The sequence below is a fragment of the Marmota monax genome, unplaced genomic scaffold, assembly GCF_021218885.2.
Source record: "Marmota monax isolate L192 unplaced genomic scaffold, Marmota_monax_Labrador192_F-V1.1 WCK01_AAM20220418_F8-fsc00028, whole genome shotgun sequence".
NCBI lineage: Eukaryota > Metazoa > Chordata > Mammalia > Rodentia > Sciuridae > Marmota > Marmota monax.
Genome location: NW_026694779.1, coordinates 16,360,609 through 16,387,717, shown reverse-complemented (window position 1 = coordinate 16,387,717; position 27,109 = coordinate 16,360,609). Strand labels below are relative to the sequence as shown.

The 27,109-nt window shown below is 41.2% G+C and overlaps 1 protein-coding gene across 4 annotated transcripts; it reads left to right on the top strand.

Annotated features, from left to right (window-relative positions):
* Window positions 1–4,883: 4,883 nt before the first annotated feature.
* Uba3 (ubiquitin like modifier activating enzyme 3) lies at window positions 4,884–24,489 on the top strand. Of its 4 annotated transcripts, XM_046425675.2 has the most exons (18): window positions 4,884–4,988; window positions 5,167–5,208; window positions 6,354–6,474; window positions 7,724–7,804; window positions 9,982–10,064; window positions 12,020–12,100; window positions 15,902–15,945; window positions 16,469–16,533; window positions 16,827–16,982; window positions 18,736–18,838; window positions 18,998–19,111; window positions 21,714–21,767; window positions 22,213–22,249; window positions 22,335–22,416; window positions 22,765–22,865; window positions 22,985–23,048; window positions 23,147–23,201; window positions 23,522–24,489. In XM_046425675.2, exons 1-18 carry the CDS (start codon window positions 4,969–4,971, stop codon window positions 23,608–23,610), a joined length of 1,392 nt encoding a protein of 463 aa, XP_046281631.1. In that variant the 5' UTR covers window positions 4,884–4,968; the 3' UTR covers window positions 23,611–24,489. The 4 variants fall into 4 exon arrangements, with proteins under 4 accessions (XP_046281631.1, XP_046281634.1, XP_046281632.1 ...); XM_046425678.2 differs by lacking the exon at window positions 7,724–7,804; XM_046425676.2 differs by lacking the exon at window positions 5,167–5,208 and having other exon boundaries at window positions 4,899–4,988.
* The last annotated feature ends 2,620 nt before the right edge of the window (window positions 24,490–27,109 follow it).

Here is a 27,109-nt window from a genome sequence, read left to right as displayed (position 1 = left end):
CTGCGGCTGGCGCGCGGCGGGCGGGGAGCTGGGCGGGCGGTGCGCGGGGCCCTGCGCTCCCATTGGCTCCGCGCGGGGCTTCGGGCACGGCCGGGCGCAGGGCCGGCCGCGGGGCGCAGGGGGTGGCCGCGGCCTCCTCCGCCGCCCGCCCGCTCCGGGTCCAGCCCGCAAGGGCGGGTTTCAGAATTCGGGGTCACCGTCCCCGCGCCTCCGCAGGCGGGTCCCCAGCTGTCTCTGCTCCGCGGTGCGTCGCCGCAGGAGATCAGAGTGGCAACTCGGGAGGGAAACCCTGCACAGCACGAGCCCTGGGTTGGCTTTTTTCTCTCTTTGTCCCCCCTTCTCTTCACCCACGGCGGAATGACCGAACTGCTGTGCCATCTTAACCAAGTGATAAGCCACTCTGTTCGCTCCAGCTCCCCAGTATGTCGTTTACATCCTAACGTTAATAGCCTCTTTTCAGTTAAGGGGCCAAATACTACAATAAATATATTTTTCCTTTTCTTTCTTTTTTGCTACTGGAGATTTTAACCAGGGAGGAGTGTGCTTCAAGCCACCAAGCCACATCCCCAGTCCTTTTTATTTTTTGAGACAGGGTCTTGCTAAGTTGCCCAGGATGGGTACCCTTGCAATCCTCCTGCCTCAGCCTCCTGTATCACCGGGATTACAGTGTGCACCACTGTGCCGGGCTTAGTGGATCTCTTATGTCAAGTACATGAAATAAAAGTACAATCATCTCTCAGCATCTAATTATTTTCTGGACACCCCCCCCCCGGCCATATTTAAATTGAAAGCTGCTGAAATTTTTGTATTTAAAAGAGCATAGTATTTACACATACTCCTATAGGCTTTAGATCATTTGTAGATCACTTATAATACTCAAAACAATAAAACTGAGCATGGTGGCACACACCTGTAATCCCAGCAACTTGGGAGGCTGAGGCAGGAGGATCACAAGTTCAAGGCCAGCCTCAGCAACTCAGTGAGGCCATAAGCAACCTGTAAGACCTTGTCTCAAAAAATAAATAAAATAAAAGGACTGGTGATATGGCTCAGTTGTAAAAAGCTCCTCTGGTTTCAATACCCAGTACTCAAAATGGAACAAAATAAAATAAAAATAAAAATAAAAAGGCTTTATATTTTTACATTAATGCAATGCATTACATAAATAGTTGTTATACTGTATTGTTTAGAAGATAATAACACTAAAAATGTTCATACATGTTCACAACAGATAAAATTTTAAAATGTGTTTTCTATCTGTGGTTAGTTGAATCCACGGATAGGACGATGGGGGTAGGGTGGACTGTATTTTGATTAGTTTCATGGTGTGGTAGACAGAATTCTAAGATGATCGTGCCCAATACAACAGTCTATAAACCTGACAGTCGGACTGTTTCAACACATTAAATCCACTCTACTCAGATTGCCAACTTTCAAAAAAATTGAAAAGCAAAAAAAAAAGCAAAGTCTACAAGATATATATATATATATATATAATTGCCTTTGTTTTCTGAAAGCAGCTAAGGAACTTAGAGTGTAGGAAATCACTACTGCTACTGATGTTCAGGACTTTGGTAACTGAATCAAATCAGTGCTAAGAGACATCTTGGTGTTGCTTTTTAATAGCATTTAAAATGTGTTCATGGGCTGGGGATATGGCTCAAGCGGTAGCGCGCTCGCCTGGCATGCGTGCGGCCCGGGTTCGATCCTCAGCACCACATACAAACAAAGATGTTGTGTCTGCCGAAAATTAAAAAAATAAATATGAAAAAAAAAATAAAATGTGTTCATGTTATCATGTTCCTGAGTGTTCACGTTTTCTTGGATATGAGAAAATAAGAGAGTTTAAGTCAGAAGAAGCAAAATGATCATTCCAGATCCTCAGTCCCTGACAGGCAACCTTGGGGACTTCACTCAGTCTCCCCCCAGCCTCAGATTTTCACGTGTAAACTGGGCGAGAACATCTCTGTCACACAGGTGGGGCTGTTTGGGAAGTGCCTGGTGTAAAGTAGATGCTCAGAGGTAGACGCCACTCATTGGTAATGACATTGGATCCATGATTTATCTGGGTGGTATTCATAGTGCTTTAACCTGCTCTGTTTCCTGTGCGTTTTAATAAACATCCACATTGTCATTTTATTGGGGTTGCATCTGGGTGTACAGGGAGAAAAGGCGGAAGCTACGCAATACAGGGTCAACCCATCTTCTGCGTCTTCCAGGTTCTGTGAAAGCCCAGTGGGGGTTAAGACAGGAGAGAGGTGCTGCCTTGCTTGGCCTCCAAGGACCCTGAAAGGTGCGGAAATACTCCTCTCTGTGGGACTGTGAGGAGGAGAGCTAAACAGAGATGTTCCAGGCCTCCTGCTCAGTTACAGGAAGTCAGAGGGAGGGGAGGGATCCCTGGGCTTAGGGATTCCAAGATGCCGCAGCATGGGCAAGCTGAGGGAGAGATCTTGGCCAAGACCAGGGCAGCAGCCCCGGGGCTGGGGCTCTCGGATCTTACCAGCCCCACACCTGCAGCAGAGACCTGTGAGCCTGGGAGTGTTTCAAGAGCTTTCACCCCTCGCTGCTCAAAACTGCATGACCAAAAGCTGTGGAGTGTGCATGACTCACAGTGTAATTGATCCAGGGCCATTGGTATCCAGCAAACCATTGGTATTCAGCATGTTTTCTCTGATTTGCTTAAACCTGCGAAGAGGTTTAAAAGTAAGCAACAGAGAAGACCCATAAAACTGTCTGCAGCAAGATTCCCTTCTGCCTCTCTCCCAGTGTTAACCAGTGTTAACCTCGATTCTTGGCACTGGGGATTGATCCCAGGGGATTTAACCACTGAGCCACATCCCCAGCCCTTTTTTATTTTGAGATGAGACAGGTCTCACTAAGTTACTGAGGCTGGCTTTGAACTTGCCATCCTCCTGGATCAGCTTCTGCAGTCTGTGCAATTACAGGCATGTGCCCACTAGGCCCAGCTTAGAACCCTTTTAAATAAAATGAACACATACTGAGTCTGTTTATCACTGTTTGGAAGTGACCCGTACTCCCCATTCTTTCTCTCTCTTTTTCAGGGGTGGGGGAGGCAGAAGTGGACAGATTTACCATAGAGGTCTTCCTGGGGCTTCTATGGGGGACATGGGCTTCTAGATAGAAGCAGCCTGTCTGTCTATAAACCTAGTGGATAGTCTAAAAGTTTATTGTATGTTCCTATCTCTGTTGCTGTCAAGGGCAGATGGCTGGTTCTAATCAGTCAGCTTGAGCCAGTGTGTGCCTGGTGTCCTCTATCAAAATGCCTCCGCTGTGAGTCAGGGTGTCAGTCCACGGCAGGCAGATGAAGGGCAGGTGCCTTTGCATCATCATGGCCCAGCTCCATACAATCCCTAGGCCTGTTTCTTCTTCTGTAAAATGATTATGAGAGGATATGGGATTCCTGAGGTTCCTGCCCATCGGACAGGGGTGTGTGTGATGCTCACTGCGACCAATCAAAGGGCATCCCCAAACCAGCTTTGTTACAGGCCTAGCCCACAGGAGCTCATTTTGACAAACAAATGGTTTAATCTCAGTGGTTTCCTTCTGTGGAATTGTCTGGGCAGGTAAAAGAGGTTTCTGAGTAGAGGTTGAGAGACATGATGCAGAGGGGGCTGGTGTCTCCTGGCATGCACCATGAGCTCTGTTCCTGCACCCACCACCTGGCATGGGCTGATCTCAGCTCAGTGAAATGCTCTTGGTGAACCCAATTGTGGTTCATAAAGGATAAGCCCTCCTTAAATTGTGATGGAGAGTAGGACAAAGAGGAGATTAAATATCACATCCATTGGAACAGCTACCTTCACCAATAGGCTTTGCTTTACTCACACCAGTGGTTTTCAAAATTTACATCTGTACAATCATCCCACGCTTTGCAGGAGGCTGGAGCAAGGGCTGCAAATTTACATTTGTGACATATTTCCAAGAGGTGCTGATCAGAGACTATATTTCGAGAACCAATATGAATTTCATTCAGTTCTCAGTCTTATAAGGCATATGTTGTCATGCTCAATTCACAAATAAAGGAACAGAGGTGCCAAGATTTCTTTGTTAATAACTGAGGATTTAAGTTCAGTTTTTTTTTTTTTTTTTTCTGACTCTAAATATCATTTTTGTCCCACCCTTAAGTACTGGGATTATGGGTGTTCTAAATCACGTTTCCATTTTTGTGTTTTCTGCTTGACACTTTTCATCTACGTATTATATATATCTTCCTAAGATACATTTATCACCTTTATGCCAGAATTCTGGTACTGGACCGAATGATGCGACGCTGAAGTATTGATTTTCACAAAAATAGGAGCCCTGCCTCTGCAGGCTGCCATGCCCACAGAGGCCGACCGGACGCGCCCCATCCCGGGGTCGGGCAGTCGTTTCCGCGGTCGGGATCCACTTCTTGGGCGGCTGCCGACGAACACGGTAACGCATAGACACACAACGTCCCACGTCCCATTGCAGACGGCACAACCTTGCCGCCTCCTGCGGCCCTCCCTGCCTCGCCTGCCACCAGCCACGCCCTTGCTCCAGACCCCCCTCGCCCTCACCCCTCCCTCAGGTCCCGCCCCTTTCTCCCGCCCTATCCTCCTTTCCTTTCCTGTAGGCCACGCCCCTTTCTCAGACCCTTTTCTCCTTCTCTTCCTCTCTGGCCACGCCCTTCCTTTTCTCCCCGTAGGCTCCGCCTCTTCCTCCAGCACGGCCCTCCCTTTCCTTCCTGTAGACCACGCCCCATCCTGAGACCCAGTCGTCCTTCTCCTCCGTAGGCCCCGCCTTTTCTTTTAAGCATTTCCCCATTGGCCCTGCTCCTCTCTCGGTCCCCGCCCTTCCTATCCTCCAATAGGCTCCTCCCCTTCCACGCCCCGCCCTCCTTTCCTTCCTGTTGGCCCCTTCCCTCCCTTGGGTCCCGCCCCTTCCTCCTCGCCGCGAGGGGCCCTGGGAAGCGGCGGGAGCAATATGGCGGATGGCGAAGAGCCGTAAGTACCAGGGTTGGCCGGCCTGCGCGCCGGGCTGGGCTGGCTGTGAGAGCGCGGCGGTGGGCGGTTGCCGCCGCCGCCGGGGTCCCCTCCCCCGCCCCGTCCCCTCGCCCCATCCCTTCGCGGCGCCAGTGTGCGGCGTGATGCTGACCCTTCTTTTATTCTCTCTTTCTTTTAGGGAGAAGAAAAGAAGGAGAGTAGAGGAGCTGCTGGCTGAGAAGTTAGTGCTGCCGGGAGGCCGGGGCCTCTCCGGGGACCCCCGCCTCCCGCCCCGGCGCGGGGACAGCCGCAGCGGCCGGGGGGCCGGGGGGGGCCGGGGCGGGCCGGGGTCCTGCTCCCCGCGCTGCGCGCCGGCCGGGCGGGGCGGGGGCCGCGGGCCGGGTCTCGCCGGCCAGCCCCGCGACCTCCGCGCGCCTGGAAGGGGCCGCGGCCCTGGCTCGGTGGCCATAGTGACAAGCCACCCCACCCTTGCTGCCCCCGCAGCTTGTGCATGGAGTGACAGTTGCAGGTCGGGAGCGCACTGTGTGCCAGGCCAAGTGCCAAGGCCTCTGTGGTCGACCCCTAAAAGCTAGCTAGACCGCCTGTAGATGAGGTCTGTGGCTGTCAAGGGATCTGCTCAAGGGGACAGCGTTAGTTGTGCAGCGGAACCCAGCTCTGCATAAGAACTGAGATGCTTTCATCATCATCATTATTATTTAGTTGTTGATAGACCTTTATTAGTGGAGCCCCATATTCAGTATCCTGGAAGGTTCTAGGTGATACTGCCTCTCGAAATCCTTTTCTGTGTGTGTTTAGTGACAACCACCACCTGACAGTGTGATTCTTTTGTTTTTTTGAAAATTGGAACCTCTGTTTCTTTCTGAGAAAAATGCCTGAAAGTTCCTCTTGTCAAAAATGATCTTTAAATCACACCATTCTGACTCAGAAAGGTACATAAGCAATAGTATAGTGGAAACAACACAGTTCTGAAAGTGCCCCCAGGTATCTCATACCTCCTGATCCAATGTTGAAGGCATAGGCTGAAAGTTTGCAGTATTCTTTTGTAAGTGCCAAATGCAGAGAAGTCCATTTGTCATGGAGAGATCAGTTTGAGCCTGGGTTGCTCTAGGAACCCAGAAATAGGCTGATCTATTTCATCAAATGGATAAAATAAAAATAGAAATAAACATCCAGTTCTTAGTTTTAAATGAACCAATATAATAAGCAAGACAAACTGGAAAGCCTAAACATAACCACATTGAACATTTCCTATTCTATTTGAGCAGGTCTGGTGTGGTTACCTTTTCATTCCATAAAACCATAATAGTTATAGGTGTGACTTTTTCATACTGATCTTTGCAGTTGAATTTACTGTGTTCTGTGCAGAATGGCTGTTGATGGTGGGTGTGGGGACACTGGAGACTGGGAAGGTCGCTGGAACCATGTAAAGAAGTTCCTCGAGCGATCTGGACCCTTCACACACCCTGATTTCGAACCAAGCACTGAAGTGAGAAACATTTATTTTTAAATAATTGCTCTAGTAGTTTACATTTTGAAAATAATAAAATGCTTCCTTTTTAATTTGCTCTTATAATGCAAATGCTGTTTGGTGAAACATTTATCTTGAAGTATTAAATAGAATATTTAAATGTTTTTATTTGAATGACTAATACATGAGTCACTTTCATATTATGTAAGTTGAAAATTTTCAGTTCATAACTTCATTCAAGTTGTTACACTTTAAATTCTTAAAGCTCAAAGTAATTTCTTAGACACTTTTCCCTTTTGTAGCCTTGTTATGAGAAATTAACTTTTGATAGGAATATAGATATGCTTGTTTAAGTTTTGAAATTGGGCTGGAATGAGCATCTTAGCATTGACTGTAATGAATTGCATGTTAAAATGTTTGTGCTGTAATAGAATTTTGAACTGATATGTCTGACTTGAAGCTAATGTTCAATTAGATACAACTTGCTTTTCATTATAATATGGAAAAAAGGATTCTTTACAATAAATTTTTATGTACTTTTGTGTTCAGAAGAGGTATTATTTTGAAATAGAAATATTGTGCTACTCCTAAAATTTAGTGTGCAGAATTTTGAGTTTGGCCCAGGGTCTCATCTTTGAGTAGTTGAACAAGAATCTATAGAGTTACATCTGCTTTCTTTGGATAATACACCATACTTTCTTGTACTTTTAAAGTTTTATTTGTTTTGCTTGATAATTTAAGAGTGTCCCTTCTGTTAAAATTATTGTTTCAAATCATTTTTTGCTGATAAGGAATTTTCTGAGTTCCTTCTGTTTTTTCTTCTGTCATCTCATGTTTTATTTCTCTTACTGTGTTCAAAAGCATCTGTTATTCTTCTTATTTCTTAAAACTTTAAACACCTTATTTAATGCTCTATCATCGATTTGTAAGATTTTTAAACTTTTCTATTATTTAGGAAATCAATTAAGTAACTGAATTTGATGCTTTCCCTACTCTTTCAAAAGTTAAAGAAAAAATAATTAGGATAGCTTTTCCTGTTAGAAATAGCCTTTTAACATTACACAGTAAAAGTCAATTTAAAACTGTGAAATCATTAGTATTTTAGAATTTCTGGATCTGATTCATAAATTTGAAGTAATTGGTCAAATGAAAACTGCTCTTTATCCTTAATTGTATTTTTCTTGGGTACATCAGAAGCTATCTTGTGGTTTGTTGCTTTATTAATGGTAATCATCAAGATTTTAATATGCCTTTCCATTCTTTACAGTCTCTCCAGTTTTTGTTAGATACATGTAAAGTTCTAATCATTGGAGCTGGTGGCTTAGGATGTGAGCTCCTGAAAAATCTGGTAATATATGTGTGTATATATATGTATATATATATATAAAGTATTATTGTCTTTGGTGATGAGTAAATCTTTTCCTTTTCTGCCATACTAGGAAATTTCTCTATTGTGACTGTTAACTTTTTCTTGAGTCCTTGTTAGATAAGTTTAGTAGGTCATATTCTACACAGTAAATTCGATTTAAGGACATCACTTTGGAACGTTTTGAACTTTATAAAATTCTTGAATTTCTTATACTTATTTTCTTCTCTGCTCTTGACCAAATTTTGGCATATATTCTTTTGCAAAGAACCCACTTTATTTTACTGACACTGAAATAAATAAAAAACGAGTAATTGGTATTTTAATGTGAGTTTCAAATAATTTACTGTTTCTTTTACTTTTCCAAATTAACCAGCTAGATGAGTAAACATTGTATCATTTTATAGAGTGAAACACTGAGGTCAGGGAAGTTCCAGATTTTTCTGGATTATAGTGAATGGCCTGGAATCAATTGTGAGACTAGTATCCTTTTTCACTGAAGCGGTAAGCATTATGTGACCTAATAAAATGGTAATTTTTGATGACCCATGATAAACCCCTAAATTTAGGATGGCTAAACCTGTGCATATTTTATGGAAATTCATAATTTGTTGTATAATTAATTGGTTTCATTAATTTTTTTATAACCACACAGTGGCTTTTTCAGTCTTTTATCAGTTTATTTAACAAAAATAGGTAAGGGGAGAATTGATTTAAAACTGTTACAGGTGGGCTTCTCATTGCTGTGTGGGCAGTGGAAATGCTTGAGAAGATAAAGCAGGTCAGAGAACAGGTGGGGGTTCTGAGTAGTTGCCCAAGGCAATTAGAGTTTCAGTATAAAAGCTGGGCACAGTGGTGCCAGGCCTGTAATCCCAGCAACTAAGGAGGCTGAGGCAGGAGGTTTGCAAGTGTGAGACCAGCCTCAGCAACTTAATTTTGAGAACCTGTCTCAAAATTAGAAATAAAAAAGGCTGGGGATGTGGCTCAGGGATTGAATGCCTCTGGGTTAAATCTCCAGTACCAAAAATTTTTTTCAGTGTAAACCCAGCTGTATTAATTGCACTAAGAAACACTAATGTCACTCCTATTGAAGTTGTAGACACTTAAATGTCCATTGTACATAGTGTTATGCTGGCTTCTCTGGGAATTACAGGTCTCCATGGTCTCTACAACAAATTTACATTTTTACTGGGGAGACAAGTCTCATACGTATAAAATAGCAGTGTGTGTGATATTCTGGGTTAGAGTGCCAAAATGATGGCACCTTGTCAGACTTAGATGCTCCTGCAATGTGAAACCACAGACTTGTGGAAGGGAAGTGCTCCTGGAGCTTAGACAGTGATTTTGTTAAACAATATGTATGTCCAAGTCTCTGAAAGCTTCACTTCCATTTCGAAGCCCATTGTTTCTTATGTGGTATGTACTAACATTAAATGTAAAATAATTGAAGATTAGATCTGAGGATTAGTCAACAAACAGCTTCAAGGAGTGGTTGTTATTTGTTACATCATTTACTTCTTACACAAGGCAAAAAAACTTAGGACTTCAGTTTTCTCCCTGTTACTTTGCTTTATTTAGCCATGGCACATAAGAGATACATGTTTTTTTGTTGTTCTTGTTTTTGTTTAGTGACTCAACAGCCTACATTTCTTGAGCCTCCTCTGCATGTGTTGAGCACCACTTTAGATGGGAAAGATGTAGCATTGAGCAATACAGACAGGTGTGCATGCTGCTCACATTTTAGCTGAGGGGAAAAGACGAGCAGAATTTATAGGTGGCAACCAACCTGTGGAGACAGGAAGGAGGCAAGAGAGGAAGGCTGGCGTTTGGGCACAGGCTGCAGAAGGTGTCTTTGAGCCAGGCAAGCAGTGTGCCATGCAGGTGCCTGGGGGACACCCATCTAGGCAGGGAGCAGCAGAGTCACAAGCCACAGAGGCCTGAGCTGCTGTCCTCTGGTTCCAGGCTGGTTGAAGCTGGGCCAGTACACACTTTTACCATCACAAGTTTTGTGTGCCTTTAAGACTTCTTTTAGTCATGGAATGCAGTTATGCAGAGTTTGTTACCAAGAGTTTTGGGTGTGGGCTGCACTGAAAACAAATCTTAAATTTCCACAATTGTCAGGACACTTCTGCTTAATTGGATTGTTTTTGTTCCCACAGGCTCTGTCTGGTTTTAGGCAGATTCATGTTATAGACATGGACACTATAGATGTTTCCAATCTAAATAGGCAGTTTTTATTTAGGTAAGTTTTACTATCAGAGTTTTTTTCCTTAACCCTGCAAAACATTTGAACTTGTGTACATTGAAGTTTAATAGATTTTTTAAAAACTAATGGAGAATATATGCAAATTTTATTTAGGAAAAAAGAAAACTAGTGCTTAGTTTTATGAAAAATTTTGCAAGATAATTTGGAGCATCTGAGTGAAAATAGTTCTGTAAGCAAATATATTCTTTTTTCTTGGTATGTGGACCATTTCTAGTATGACAAATTTTGATTATAGAAATGCTCTGAAAGTCCACTGAAATGATTGATTATTGATAATAGGCCATGCCCTTTAATTTGTGGCTAAAATGGTTGAAGAAATAATGATAGTTGACATTTCTTGAGTGTTTATTAGGTGCTAAGCACTTTCTAAACTCTATATGTGTTACCTTATTTAATTTCAAAGTAGTTCTCAATTCTTGGTTAAGTAATTCGGTGAAGATGTCTGTAAGGATGTGTGCAAAAGGCCATTTTTTATAAGGCAGTCCTGTGTGGAGCAGTCAGATCCCAGTTAGCATGTAAATGAGCCAGCAGTCTTCCCAGAAACCACTATGGGGTTCTTCTGCTTGGTATCTGCTGTGAAAGCCTAGGATGCACAATCCCTACTACATACCCAAGGAGCTTCCTGTGTACACAGCAGTTGGATGCAATACTGAAATCAAGTGCTCTGGTTTATAGTCTTATGCAAATTAGGACAAATTGACAACAAAACTCTTAGCAGATTTGAATGTAAAAAGAATATTGTTGTATGGAGAAGAGAAAAATTGACCTGTTAAAGTATTTTTCTTTGAAATTCCAATTTTAAATAAAATATACCCTCTAATAAGCCAATGAGATGTGTTATTTTCATTTGTTTTAAAGTGTTCATGTTAGACATGAAGGAATACAAGAGTAAAAATACAATTGCTTTTTTCCAGGTGTTTAAATCTGGTGGGTCTGATAGGTGTGCATATGATAAAATGTGTTATGAAGGTAGGAATCATGAGGCACTTCCTGAGTACATGAAGGAGTGAGTCATTGTATGAGAAGGATAAGGAGGCATTAGGAAAAGAAATGCCCTGGGTCCTGCTGGAAGAGGGAATGGTGTCCTCTCCTGTTACGTGGTTATTAGCTAGGGGTGACCTTTGGGGCTTTATGTTGTTGGCTTCTTGAAAATGTTGATCTATTTGCACTTTTTAGGTAATGCCTTTGAAAATTACTCTTTCTTTAAAAACATGAGTAAAGCTGCTTAAGGGACCCAGAATTTATTAGTTAGCACACACTGGAAGAAGGCGATAATAAGTAGAAGGTTCTTGTGACCCTAGAATGAATCTCTTTATATTTCAGGCAAGGCTTGCATAGTAGGTAAGTAACCTCTTAAGGTTCTGGGTTCAGGCTATGTACCTGGAATGTTTGTTTGGATATTTAAGTTCTTACACTGAAAAATGTCAGAGTGATAACTGTCCAGGAAATAGGGCATTTTTATGCTTTACCTGGAAAAAAAAAAAGCACTGTTCATGTTTTCACTTAAGTACATAATTAGATGTCATAGTAAAGACCATCAGCAGGGATTGAAATTTAGGGTTGAAAGTTATTATTGGGGGCTGGGGATGTGGCTCAAGCGGTAGCGCACTCGCCTGGCATGCGTGCGGCCCGGGTTCGATCCTCAGCACCACATACAAAGATGTTGTGTCCGCCGAAAACTAAAAAATAAATATTAAAAAATTCTCTCTCTCTCTCTCTCTCTCTCTCTCTCTCTCTCTCTTTAAAAAAAAAGAAAACTAATTTAAAAAAAAAAAAGAAAGTTATTATTGGTGTAAAAATACTTAGCTAAAAAATTCTAAATATTCTATAAGTAAATTCACTGTGTATTTATATTTATGTTTAAAATTTAATTATGTGGATCATCTAGATTTATATTATGAATGATCATTTAAATATGATTTTTCCTGTAGGCCTAAAGATGTTGGAAGACCTAAGGCTGAAGTTGCTGCAGAATTTTTAAATGACAGGATTCCTAATTGCAATGTAGTTCCGTATCCTTTTGTCAAAAGCATTGCTTACTTTTTGAGATCAAATTTTATTATAACACATTAAATAAAGAATATAGATAAGGGGAAAAGGTGGCATGATTTTATTACTGAAGTAATAGACAGTAACCTTTTGTTTTATAATCTTTCCATTTTTTCTTTATAGTTATGTAAATATGTTTTCATCCTGGTTTTTGCTTTTATTTTTTGTATTAGGATTGAACCCAGGGCACTCTACCACTGAGCTACGTCCCCAGCCCTTCTTGTTTTATTTATTTATTTAATCTATTTAAAAAATTTTATTTTAAATAAGAAAGCATTTCTAATGCTACAGGCATCAAGGTATTTAAAAGGCATCAGAAATTTGGTGCATAGCAACTCTGGGTCATATTTTTGTTTTATTTTCAGATGGTCTGGGTAAGTTTCCCAGGCTGGCCTAGAGTGTGGGTTCCTCCTCCTGCAGCCTCCCTAGCAGCTAGGATGATGGGTGTGGCTGTTACACCCAGCTTTGCCCTGACTTTCCAGTTAAGCTCATGTGGACTGTGTCATCATCTACTTTCATTTTGAATGATTGTTCTTAGTTTCAGTCTCAGTCACATATGTTTGCTACTAGACTGAGTTCCTAGGCCAGTGGTGTCTTCTAGTAGTTGACAGAGTAGACAGTTGGCATGTTGGTAGGTAAATGGAAGTTGTATCATGTTAGAAAAAATTTACTTTTACAAGAATCTTTTTTTTTCTTTTTTTTTTAACAAAGGAGTATTCCTACTGTGGTAGGAATTTAGATCTGGGAAACTTGATATTTTATAGGCAATCAGGAGATTGGATTTAGATGTGAGAAAAGCTTCAGAAATCAAAATCAACATAAAAATCAGTTGTTTCCATGACTTAACAGTGAACATCTGGAAACTGAAATCCAAAGTACAGTGCCATGTAGAACTGTCAAAAACAGTAGGATTTAAGTGGAAATATAACAAGATAAGTACAAGGCCAGTGTGCTGAAAACCGTAAAGTGCTCATGAAAGAACCAAAGAACAAATAAAAGGAGAGAGATTCTGTGTTCAAGGATTGAACAATTTGGTAATGTCACTTCTGTGTGACATTACAGTTCCTATCAATATCCCAAGAAAAGTTCTACTGATACAGAATTATTCCAGAATCTGTATGGAAAGGAAAGGAATGGCTAAAACAATTCTAGGGGAAAAAAAGAATAAAGTGGAAGGAGCTGCTGTGCAGTGTCCAGGCTTCTCAGGCACTGTCAGAGGGACAGTGCACAGATCGGTGAACAGAAGGGCAGGGACAGGAGCTGGGCTTTAGAAAGGCACAAAGACAACTCAGTGGAGGAAGGGCCGTCTGCCGTAGCTGTGCTGGATTAGCTGGACTGCCCCGGCCTGACCCTCACCCCTCCTGTAGAATTGACGGAGTGGGCATGGATGCAAGCATACGGTGTGAAAGGGAGAAGCCTGACGATGGCAAATTGTCTTTGGGACCTGGGCTTGTTGACCAGTCTTTAGATCACATCAGCATCATCCACAGAAGACACAGTTGACAAGCAGGACTTGAATAAAATCAGAAACCTTGGGTCTGTGAAAGACCCTCTCACAGGGAGGGAAAGGCAGACCACCCGACTGGAGGGATGATGAAGCAGCTGCAAGGCAGTCCTGTTTCCAATACAGTTCCTTCAGTGTCCATGGAAGATCAAGTCCAGGCTGCCAGAGAGACCAGTGTCCAGGGATGCTGAAGTCCTGTTATGTAGAATGGCCTAGTATTTATACTGAACGATGAGGTTGAATCATTTCCAGATTACTTACAATACGTAATGCAATTTAAATGCTATGAAAATAGTTGAACTGTTTAGGGAATAGTGACAAAGAAAAACAGTCTTATTATAAATTCATATTATTTGAACATAGTAAGGTGTGATTCTTTTTTTTTTCCCCAATACTATCCCAAATTGTTGAACCACGCCTGTAGAACCCATGGATACAGAGGGCCAACTATATATAAAGAATTCTGAAAACTCAGTAGTAAGTCTAGTACAGCAGTGCACCCCTATAATCCTAGCTGCTCTGGAGGCTGAAGCAGGATATCGTAAGTTTGAGGCCAATCTGAGAAACTTAGGAGACCCTGTCTCAAAAATAAAAAAGGCTGGGGATATAGCTGAGTAATAAAATGCTTGCCTAGCATGTGTAAAACCTTGGCTTAAATCTCCAGTATCACCAAACAAACAGTTAAACAATCCCATTTAAAAATGGATGAAAGATATAAAGGGATATTTTATTAAGAAAATATGGCAACTAATGCTAATGGAATTACAGAAAAACAAGATCACTCACATGTTACTCATGGAAATGTAAAATAGGGTAGCCATCCTGAAAAATAGTTTGGCTGATCCTAAAATTGTAGGCATAAACTTGCAGAGCACCTGATAGTTTCATTGTATCAGAGGAAAGAACACATGTTTGCATAAAAGCCAATTTTTGTGACAGTGTTCATGGCTGTTTGTGGTAGGTAGCCCAAAACTGCAAACAACTTCCCGCGATAGGTCAAGTGTCAAACTGTAGTATACCTGTCACGAAATACTACTGACTAGTAAAAGCACCTTGTGAAACGTATAGACTGCTGAGTGAACAGTGTTACCCTCGGAAGGTCAGATTCTGGGGGCTCCCCTTACATACCATCTTGAAATGACAGTGAAGGAGATGGAAAGTGAGTGACGCCAGGGATTAGGCATGAGGTCAGGGATCAGCTACAAACAGGTGTTGAGAGGCCTTTATGGTGGTAGAACAGTTGTGAGATGTACAGTTGTGTCTGAATGTCAGCTGTATTCACATGGTAACAATGTTGTAGTCATGGTTATGACATTGTGATAATGTGAGATGTAACCATGAGACCTTTCTGTACTCTGCTTGGAACTTACTATAAATTCATATTATTTGAACATAAGTTGGAAATACTGCCTCTTTAGGGCCAAAAAAAGCAAGGATATTTGTATTCTCTCTGGGTCATTATTTAGATCTGAGAAACCTTGTGTATTTTATAGAAATCCAGGATGTGGAGCCATGCTTGGTAACACACCCTTGTCTTCTTAGCTACTCAGGAGGCTGAGGCAGAAGGTTTGCGAGTTTGAGGCAACTTGGAAAGATCCTGTCTCAAAGTAAAATAAAAAAGGGCCGGAGTTTGAGCTCAGTGGTGAGCAGGTGCCCAGGCTGTGCAGACTGTCCCCAGCACCACACACAGGCCTGCGTGAGTGATCTCTTGGGGTAGCCCCTGGCTCCCCCACTGCCAGTTTTCCAGGCTTGCTGTGTTTCTTTTGTTGACCTCTTAGCTATGGCTCAGGTTCCTACTTGCCTAGTGTTCAAAAGGAATGGAGGTCTGAATGGGTGAGAAAAATCATTTATTTTTCACAACTATTTGTAGGCACAAATTAGAAATCTTGCTTTTTAAATGGAGGCTGTGCTGAAGACGTTGCTTACTGGGAGAGCGTTTGCTAGTGTGTGTGAGGCCCTGGGTTCAATCCCCAGTACCAAAACCAAACACAACCAACCTACAGCCAGGTAGCCTGCAGACCTCCCAGAGGGCATTGGTTTGGTTGATGAGAGGTGCTCAGGGATGGGGAGACCAGTGGTTAGGGAGGGAGGAAAGACTGCCAGGAAGTAGGCTTGTGTGGGTCTTGTCAGGTTTCTTGAATCCCCTGCTTTGAACACTGTTTCTTGTTTAAATATACACTTATCATTTGTTCTGTTGGCATTTTAAGTTCATTTTAGAAATTAAAATTTTGGCCGCTTAAGTTCCTTTACCTGTGTTCAGACACTTCAACAAGATTCAAGATTTCAATGACACTTTCTATCGACGTAAGTTGTTCGCTTGAAATTAATTTCCTCGGTTCTTAGCTTTTTAGTTGCTGGCCTTTCCACAATTGCTGGCTGCTGGAAGGCTCTCTCAGCTGGTTTTTCTCAGCATTGGTTTTTCAGTCAGGTTCTCGATCAACCAACTGAAAAGAGTGCCACGATTTTAGGTCGTAGTTGATCGACTTGCTGTATTGTTCCGTGCTGACTGAAATAAGGATTACTCAAGGGTCAGAAGCTTTGAGAGAGAGAGATTGTGATAAAATGCACTTTATCGTTGGTTTCTAAGAAAGCAAATCATTTTGTAAAACTGCCTTATTTAAATTAATAAATATATATTTTGAGAGCAGTTTTAGGTCCTCAGCACAGTAGAATGGGAATCCCAGTTTCCTGTCCCTTCTCCCTGCAACAGCCTTCTCTGCTATTAGCATTCCACACCAGAGTGGTGCATTTGCCAGTGTAGGGGACTGCCTGGGAACATCACGTGGAACTGAGTCTTTAAAAATTAAACCTGGTTTGTCTCTCTTAGAATTTCATATTATCGTGTGTGGCCTGGACTCCATCATAGCCAGAAGATGGATTAATGGAATGCTGGTAAAGACTTTAGTGTCACAGTTCTCTGAAGGGTTTGCCTCTGTTTTTGACATACCAAGGACCAGAATTGCATATCCTGTTTTTGGAAATCAGTTTATGTAATTCTGGATTAAGTGAATGTACTTCTCTGTTACTTCCCAGTCAGTGGTTGAGGGGAGAACACAGACTGTGAACACTATCACCCTGGAGTGTAGATGTTAGCAGTGTGACCCTCCCAGAGTTACTTGGAAGTGTGCTGCTGGTTTTCAGTTTTTAATCCCTTCTCCCTTTCAACATTCAAAACGCTTCCCTAGATCTCTCTCCTAAACTATGAAGATGGTGTGCTGGATCCAAGCTCCATTGTCCCTCTGATTGATGGGGGAACAGAAGGTTTTAAAGGCAATGCCCGGGTGATCCTGCCTGGGATGACTGCGTGCATCGAGTGCACGCTGGAGCTCTATCCACCACAGGTAACTAGAAGGACCTGCGCGTCTCTCATAGCATCTTACGCTAAAGTGGGGTTGAATTCTTACATCTAGTCAGGACTTAGGATTTCTAATTAGGGGTGAACATTTTTAATTGTGCTAAGAACTGGGGTGTCGTGCAGTGCTAGAGCATCTATTTAGCATGCATGAGGCTTGGCTTCAATCCCCAGCACAAAATAAGTAAATCAGTTTTGAAAAATATGATTATTTTAAGAATAAAACTTGAGGTTCTTGTCTATTTAAGGAAAGTTATAGACTGAATATCATAGTTCTGAACTGTTTTGCTTTTATACTTCATTTGTACTAGTTGTTTATTTGGGAGGTAGGGATCGAGGAGAATTACAGAGTGTGCTGAGATAAAGCTGTGATTTATTTGGTTTTCAGTTACACAGTATTCCTCCTTTATCCATGTTTTTGATTTCCCTGGTTTTAGTTACCTATGTTCTGAAAACATTAAATGGAAAATTCTGGAAATAGACAGTTTGTAAGTTTTAAATTGTGTGCTCAGTATGTGATGAAATCTCATGCCATGCCATTCTGATCTGCCTGCCCAGCTTATGACTCGCTCCTTTGTGCAGAGTCCATGCTATGTGTGCTCGATTATCACATCAGTGTCCTATGTCACTGGTGGTGTGGAAGGTGCTCCTGTCTCAAAAATGGTTCCAGAGCACAGGAGCAGTTTGTACATGCCAAAGAGAAACAGCAGGTGCTTCCCTTCAGTGAAAAAGTGAAGGTCCTTGACTTAATAAAGGGGGAAAAAAGATGGCTGGTGCAGTCACCCACGCCTGTCATCCCAGTGGCTCTAGAGGCGGAGGCAGGAGGATCACAAGTTCAAAGCCAGCCTCCGCAGTGTAGAGAGGCCCTAAGCAGCTGGGTGAGACCCTGTCTCAAAAAATAAAAAGGGGTGGGGATGTGGCTCAGTGCTCAAGGGCCCCTGGGTTTAGTCCCTAGTCCAAAACATCAACAGCATCTTCAGAAACAGGCACGACAAAGGAACAGTGGGCTGCAGAAGCCAAAGACAGTGATGCCTGTAGGACAGTGATGCTGAGAGGCCACGCTCACATGACATTTATTGTATTGTGTTTCATTCTTTCATTTTTATCATTATTATTCCTGTATTTAATTTATAAGTTAGACTCTTTCTTACGCTAAAGCATGTATGTGTAGGGAAAAACAGCATGTATAGGGTTGGGTATAGATCTGCAGCTTCAGGCTTCTATGGAGGGCCTTGGAATGTATCCCCCCAGATGAAAGGGAACAGCTGTCCTTATTTTAGGGAAATAAAAATACCAGCAATAGAATGACGTTTCCAAATGGGGCTCTTTAGTCTACCTGCCCACTTTAAAGGACAGTTAAAATTTTGGAATTTATATTTCATATGACTTAAAAGTTGGTTTCTCTCAATTTGTTTTTTTTTTTTTTTTCTTTCATACCTTCGTATTTAAATATCAGGTAAACATAAGTGATTCATATTTGAGAACCTAATTCAGCACTTCTCTTGTTCTAACAGAGCTTAAATTTACATAGCATAAAAGAATAGGGCAACCCATCTTTATAGGAAGATGAACCTAAAGTAACTGAGCTACTCCGTTAGTTTTAGAAATATTAATGGCATACAGTGTTTTCCTTATATAAATGGAGTTCTGAGGTGAATGTTACAACTAAATCGTAACTAGAAGTTGCTTTTTAAAATAATTCATCACTTAAAATTCACTAAAAAAGACAAACTTGGTTTTAGGTTAATTTTCCCATGTGCACCATTGCATCTATGCCCAGGCTACCAGAGCATTGTATTGAGTATGTAAGGATGTTGCAGTGGCCTAAAGAGCAACCTTTTGGAGGTAATTAACCTAATTTAATAATCCAGAATTATATAAAATATGTATTTTCTACATTATTCATTTGGATAATTTCATCAAAAAATAAATTGCTTATGATTACATATTTCTGTTTTCCTTTCTCTCTCTCTCTCTCTCTCTTTTTTTTTTTTTTTTTAACAGAAGGGGTTCTATTAGATGGAGACGATCCTGAACATATTCAATGGATTTTCCAAAAATCTCTAGAGAGAGCATCACAATATAATATTAGGGGTGTTACATATAGGCTCACCCAAGGTAAGTTAGTGAATTGTCAAGGAATTATGATCTTTGGGTGATCCCTTTTTTAAGGGCTAGGAATGCTTTGGGGAAATTATCAGTAAGTAATTTTAGACAGTACCATCCATTTGAGATTCAGTAAAGGCACATGGAAATGACAGTTTCCAGGTTCCCCCAGAGTAGAGAGAACCAGGTCCAGCAGAATTCACACTATGTATTACTAGGGGGTTAGTGAAATGATAGGATTGTGCTTATTTAGGCCCTGAGTCTTCCACTTTCTCTCTCAATGAAGACATCCATGGCTCCCTGTGGACATCTCTTTCACATTTGGACAATGCTGTTGCATGATTATTTTGTGTAGTCTCTAAGTCGAAGATAAGACATCTCTACCTTTCATCTCAGTCTAGTGCTCCTCTGCCTACCTTTGCAGGTACTGAGGACCCAGGTCTGTCACTCTGTAGACCTCTCTCATGCTGTGTGGCCTCAAGTCCTCATTGCCTGCTTCTGCTGGGGCTATATTCCAGTTGTCTGTGCCGTCCTGACTGCCTGGCCAGAGCAGCATTCTGGGATCCGGCTTATTGTGAACCAGACTTGGGACAGATGGTGCACTCTTAAAGATGAGAGTAGAGTTTTTGTTTTTCTGCCGTTTGTTCTTTTGTCCTCGATGCTGCACTTTGGATTCTCTTGTCTCCTGTCTACTGTTTATTCTGACTATGCAGTCGCGAAGCCACGTCTCCCTATTACAGACTTGGCAATTTGGGGTGTTGTTTTATTTTATCCAAGTATAGGTTCTTAGACATTTATTCTTAAAATTCAACTTCCTATTTTCTCTCTCTCTCTCTACCAACTTCCATTGATCTTCTGTTTTGAAAAACTTACTATTTATTTCTTCTCCAAACATCTGATTGAAATTTTAGCCCAACATGGTGGTGCATGCCTGTAATCCTAGCTACCCTGGAGGCTGAGGCAGGAGGGTCAAAAATTCCAGACTAGCCTGGGCAACTGGGCAAGAGAATAAAAAGGGCTAGGGATATAGCTCAGTGGTAGAGCACTTGCCTAGCATGTTCAAGACCCTGGGATCAGTTCCCAGCCAAAAAAGAGGAGGAGGAGGAGGAAAAAAAAAAAACAAGACTTAGTTGCCTGATAGCAGACATGTGATTCAGACCCTTTCACATCTAGATCATTCTATTAATTAGGCCTTCTTGAGTATTTCACATTTCTTTTTATTGCTGAAGGACCTTTCTGCTCTGCGTAAGCCTGGACACAATGTCTTCCCTGTGTCCCTGAGTTGCCCAGCTGGTCATAGTGGCTAGATGGGACTGGTCCTATAAGACTTGCCTCTGAAGAGTCAGCTCAGTCGCTGTCAGCAGGGCTCCTGGCCTACCTACTACAGGCCATCCATCCTTCCTAGAATTTTGCCCCCGAGTCTCAGAGGTTCACCAGGAAGAGGTTTTTCTTTTTGCAAATTGCCTGTTTTCCTTCTTGATTATTTCCTTATATTCACTGGTGTGCTAGTGACGTTACTTGAAACTTCCATTCATACCTTGTCCTCCTTACCCCACTCCCTTCCCTGTGCTGACCAGCTTGGTGTTCCCTGAACACATCATGCTCCTTCACCCCTTGGTGGTTTAATACCCCCTGATGCCTGTGCCTGGAATATTCTTTTCATTGATCCCTCAAGACTTCCTCCTTCCCTCAGGTATCCATCAACCAGGTTCTTTCATCATTCGGCCTCCGCTGATGTCTAAACCGTGCCTACTTTACCTGTTTTTCCTTGCACGACACTATTTACTGACAGCCTCATTTTTTAATGCAAAGAGTATTTCACACTTACGCTGTTAAGCATCCGAATCTGGGACTGAGGCTATTGCTGTTTAGAGAAATCACTGCATGACTGACTGGGTCCTTGCCATGGTTCCATCCCCTCTCCAAGGAGGCCTCAGGGCCATCTCATGAGGACTACCCCCCACCACTGTTGTCCTAACACACACTGTTTCATTTAATTGCTATGTCCCCCCTGAAAGGTCTGTCAGAAACTTTCTTCACTGCCACTGTGAACACCACCTGGAACAGTGTCTGGCATATGGGATGCACTTGGCAGTCCTTAAAATTAACAAATAAGTGTGCTTTGTCTTAGAGAACGATAAACGCATTTCAGGATGTTATTTCCTTCATCCATACTTTTTTTTTTTGGCAACAGGGATTGAACCCAGGGGCACTTTACCACCATGGAGCCACATCCCCAGCCCTGTTAATATTTAATTTTGAGACAGAGTCTCCTAAGTTGCTCAGGGTCTCGCTAAATTCCTGAGGCTGGCTCTCCTTCATCCTCCCACACCTTTCACCAGAACATGGTGTACACTTTGCAGCTTGAGGACTGGAGCGTCCATAGGGAAGAGAGAAACCAGAGGACCTGGAGGAGCACTTCTGTACACCAGAAAAATCTCTCTGTTCCTGTAGATTAAGATTCTGAGCACATTATAAAATGATAGGAGCGCAAAACATTGTTTCATGATTAACCTTTACTCCCTGGCTTTAAAGCCCAAAAATGGCATTAATAATCATTTTAAACTATTATTTTAAGACAAATGACTGTATTTTAATTGATACATTTTTTCAGGGGTGGTAAAACGCATCATTCCTGCTGTTGCTTCCACAAACGCAGTCATTGCAGGTAAGGAGGAAAGACTACCTCTTAGTTGTTTCTTTCCTTTGGTTTTTGAATCAGTGTTTAAATTGATGTTTCTGCAGCTACTAGTGTTTCAGGAGTTCAGTATCTTGGGTGAATTGTGTAATTAAGTTATCCAAAGAAGAACAAGCTGTTGAACCCTGCATAATTTTTGTCCATGCTATGTCTTAATGTGCTTTTCAGTGGAGGGACATTTTAATACCAGTATAACAGGCTGCTCATTAATCTGATAAAGAAGAAGAAAAATAAGTATGTTACTCTGTTGCTTAGATCTCACAAAACAAATGAAAATTTGTAGCTTTTTCAGTTTTTAAAAGAGCATATTTTTAAAAAATCAATAGCCATTGTAAATGTATTCTGATTTATAACTAACCTTTTAAGTGTCTAATTTTCAAATGAGTTAAAGCATCTTTATTTTCTCCCCTTTCAGCTGTGTGTGCCACTGAAGTTTTTAAAATAGCTACAAGGTAATGGTTTTCATCTTTAATATATATATAAATCTATGTTTTGACATGGTTTGATTGTGTAAAGATGAACCTCTTTTCATTACAGTGCATACATTCCCCTTAATAATTACTTGGTATTCAATGACGTAGACGGGCTGTACACTTACACATTTGAAGCCGAGAGAAAGGTTGGTACTGTTCAACTAATGGGAAGGTTTTTGATCATGCATGCTTTGATTTTTACATATTAATTTCTGATCAGCAATTTGAACAGAATGGCCCAAATCATGAGTATTTTACTTGCCAACTACCAGAGCTCTACTTACACATCTATTGATGGGTAGTCTCAAATAAATACTCTACAGCAAAATAATTTAGAAGAAATAGTCTATTATGAGAAACAGCCTTTAAAGCATTAAAAAGTTTTCATAGGAAATATGCCTGATCATAAATAACTTGATTTCCATTTCCTTGTTTACAAGGAGACTAGTATTGGTTCATGTACCACTGAAATTTGTTGTGTTTTCTGTACATAGGAAAACTGCCCAGCTTGTAGCCAGCTTCCTCAGAACATTCAGTTTTCTCCATCAGCAAAACTGCAGGAGGTTTTGGATTATCTAACCAATAGTGCTTCTCTGTAAGTGTTCTGTGCTTTGGTTATATTGTAAAAATCCTTTATTTTGTATTTTAAAACTTTGAAAACAAGAATTGTTTTTTAAGCAAATGATGTTATATTTTTCTCATGATCATATTTAGGCAAATGAAATCTCCAGCTATTACAGCCACATTAGAGGGGAACAACAGAACACTTTACTTACAGGTGATCAGTGCTCATTTTAAATTTTTTTTCAGAAAATTTTAGCAACAGTTTAATTTCACTTTAATGTGATTTACATTAACGTAAGTTTTGTTTTCTAGTCAGTAACTTCTATTGAAGAACGAACAAGGCCAAATCTTTCCAAGACGTTGAAAGGTATTTTAAACATATATTAATAGTTTTATTTTGGTAAAAATAGTAAATGTTTATTCTAGATTTGCACTTAATGCACTTAATGCACTTAATACATGATCAGATCATAATTACTTATATCTTTGGAAAAAGAATTAATTGCTCTTTTAATAGAATTAATAAACTCCAAAAAAATAATTATTATCTTGCTTAAAGAGAACTTAATTTCTATGTTTATCTGTACCATAAAACTATATTCGTGTGTATATTGTTACCTTTATCTCTCTCTCTTTTTTTTTTTTTTCTTTTTTGCTGGGGACTAATTATGCTTCTTTTATTTTAAGAATTAGGACTCGTTGATGGACAAGAACTGGCAGTTGCTGATGTCACCACACCACAGACTGTACTATTCAAACTGCATTTTACTTCTTAAGGAGAATAAATCTGCACATAATAGAACACTTAGGGAAATAAGATACTTCATGGATGCTAAGAAATATAATTGATGTCATTTTTAGCATTAGTATTGCTGGAATTTGTTTTTTTTTTTTTTTTTTTTTTAATGTAATGAACTACTCTTTTTTAACTTGATAACTTACCTTGAAGACAGAGTTTTGGGGTTGGTGCTTACAAGCATCTTCCTTGTATGGGTGATGATGCCTGGAGGGAGAGGGTACCTGGACTAAGTGGGTTGCTTCTCTTGAAGGAGGAGGCAGGCGCCCTCCTGTGTGTGAGCATTGTTATTCTGCTTGAAGAACACACTCCTCGGCCTTCACTTGAGCACCACATACACAGAGGACAACCTTCAAGGAAATAAGGAATTCAGTTTTTAACATTACAGCTTGACATGTAGAGTATCCTGAACATAGACTGTTTCTTGATTTAATGCTCATTTCACTGTGGCTGTCCAAATGAATGTTAATTATTGCATTTTATCTTGTCCATAATAATTTGTAAACAGTGTTATAACTGAATACCTGTGCATGAAAATAGGAACTATTTTCATGTATTTATTTGTAGTGCCATAGAGGCCAATATGCACAGATTTAAGCCAGGACATGGCTGTTTAAAAAATTTACTGTTTAAACAGTTATCGCTGATGCTTTTGCACTATTTATTAATAAAATCATACATTGTCTTCCTTTTTCACTGAAATTTTAAAAAGTAGATTAAGTTGAATAGTAATTCCAAAGTAATGTAGGAATAATTTTTAAATGTTTAAAAGAATTACTATCACCAGATTTTTATTGCACCTGAATTAATACTTTTGCTACAGTGATTTCCACAGTAAAGATCTACTGTTTTAATCTGACTTGCCTCTAACATAATTATGTAATGAAATTGAATAACTATTTTTATATTAAGGTCACAACATATTTTTGTTTCTTCAAAGATACTAAAACCAAAATTAAGCATATGTACTAAAAACCTGGGTTGTAGTATTTTAATGTGGGAACATGTAGTCCTTGTTGTTGACTTGGATGACAGTTTTTTTGTTTTGTTTTTTGGTTAGATGGCAGTTTTCTGCTCAAAAGCTTTGTAGTTATGTGTCAGTGGTTTTCATTTATTCTTCCCAGCTCCATGTTGACAAATTGTTTGATTATCAATCCAAAGGAGGTAAATTTACATTCTATACCTAAAAAGTCACAGAGCCCGCCTGAATTTTTGTTAGTTTATTTGGGTACCAGGGATGGAACCCAGGGCCTTGAGGACTACTAAGCTAGAACTTGGCCATGTCCCCAGCATAGCCTCAATTTCTGAAGGTGAAGAAACAACATTTAGCATCTCCTTTGTTCAGGTGCTATACTTCTCAAAAGTAGCCTTCTGAAAAGGTAATACTGTCTCCATCTCCCCGCTAAAGAAATAGTTTAAGGAGGTTTGGGTCTTTTATACAAAGTTGGTCTGCAGACTTTCTGTTGATTTATCCTGTAGCATACACAGGTACAAATCTTGTACCAACAGTGCTGTAGCTGGGTCAGGAGCCACTGGTAAGGAGAGTGCCACCTAATGCTAAGCACCAGCTCAAGGTGAAAGCACAGGGCCTGGAAAAAATCCTGGCAGGGAACTCAGGCTGCCACAGGATGATTGAAGAAGCCAGAGTTGAAGGCAAAAGGGCCCTAGTGGCCCCGCCTCCATGCTGATTTTCTGCTCATCCCTTTGGGTTTGGGGCCAGCACATCCTGCAGGTGTCTGCATGTGGTGAAAGCTGCCCATTTGTTTTTTCCTTATCTCTTCCTGGACCCTCTATGCATCTGTACAGTTTCTCATCTGCTGCTCCAATGCCTTTACTCTGGTCCTACTGAGAGTTACTGGGAATATCAGTGTGGCCCATCCATTTCCCTTCTGCAACAGGGCACATAACCCTTCAGTGGTGCTTTATGGCTTGACCTCACCTACGGTTTGCCCTCATCACCCACGTTCCCTGCTTTTCTGGCTCACCCTGATCTTCTGGTTGTCCCTTATCACATGGCTTCTCTCAGCCTACATACAGCTTTCCCTGGTGTGCTGGCTTCCCCTCCACATCCAGCTTTTCTTCCTTGTCTGACTTCCCTTCATCTCAGGCCCTGCTTTGGTCTTCTGGCTTTTCTTCATTTTGTTGTTGTCCTTTCCTTTCACCGGAGTCTTCCATGTGAGAGTTACCTTCATTTCCTGTTCTACACGGGTTCTAGGCAGGTTGCTCCCTTTCCAGGTCTCAGAGACTGGGAGGACCTAGGGCAGGTCCAAGATGCTTTTGAAAGTGAGTGCCACCATGGAACCCTGGATTTTTGTATGAAGTCTGTCTTTTAAGTGTTGGTGGATTTTGTCTTTAACATAAGTGAGGCCAAACAAAACAGCTGCTGACTGGAGTAGGAACTAGGCTATCAACTTAAGATTTCTTCCCAAGGCCAATCTTTGAAGATAGTGCTTACAAGAAAGTTATATATACATATAGCACAACTGAGACTAAACTTTTAGCCTTTCATCCTTCACAAGTTCTTAATATGCTTATAAGTAATACAAATGTATTATTAACTTTCAAAATATATTCATATATTACATAGTAACTTTCATTTTTTATTATGAACTTACACAATAAGTAAATCCTAGTAAACATAGGATGGGCTGAAAATACAGTAAACAGTGAGATGCAGGTAAGAGAAGAAACATCTAAAGCCACTAACACCAGCTAGTTAAAAGTAGAAAGATGGATATACTTGCACGTTTTATCACTAGGAAATGCTAGTAAAAGATATACTAGGAAAGATATATTAGAAAAATGCTAATAAAAGAACACTATACAGCAATGTTAATATCTTGATGAAACGGAAATAAAGGTGAACAGGGGCAAGGCTGGTTTCTAACGTTCCATCCAGGAACACCCTTAGGTTTGTTTCTAATTCTCGTCTATTTCTGTTTTTCTATTCTTTTTCTGATGTTGATGAACCTTTATTTTATTCATTTATAGTTGGTGCTGAGAACCTAGTGCCTCTTGCATGCTGGGCAAGAGCGCTACCCTGAGCCCAGCCCTCCTATTCCATCCACCTCATTGCCCAAATGCCTTTGCACTGTGTATGTCGTCTTTAAATTACTGCAGAGAGTGAATCCGTCTTTGTTGTCTACTTTTCCCTCCTGTCCCTCCTCCTCTGGCTTTTCTCAGACTGGTCTTCCTTCTGGTTTGCCTTTTTTTTTGGTAGTTTTCATCTTGTGCCTCTTTTCCTTCCTTCCTGCGGATTCTCTGGATGCAACTGCTGGTACCGAGAGGGTCATTCTCTTCTATTTTTCTGGATTTGGGCGGTCTCTGAAGTCCCGCAGTGGTCCCGCAGGGCCGAGCGCTGTCCCCGGGAATGCGGGGCGGACGCCTAGTTCCACGCAGGCGGCCACCTCGCTAAGGCCCCGTGCGTGCGACGGGCGACAGTCTCGGCGCTCCCCAGGTGTCTCCGTCCTTTTCTTTTG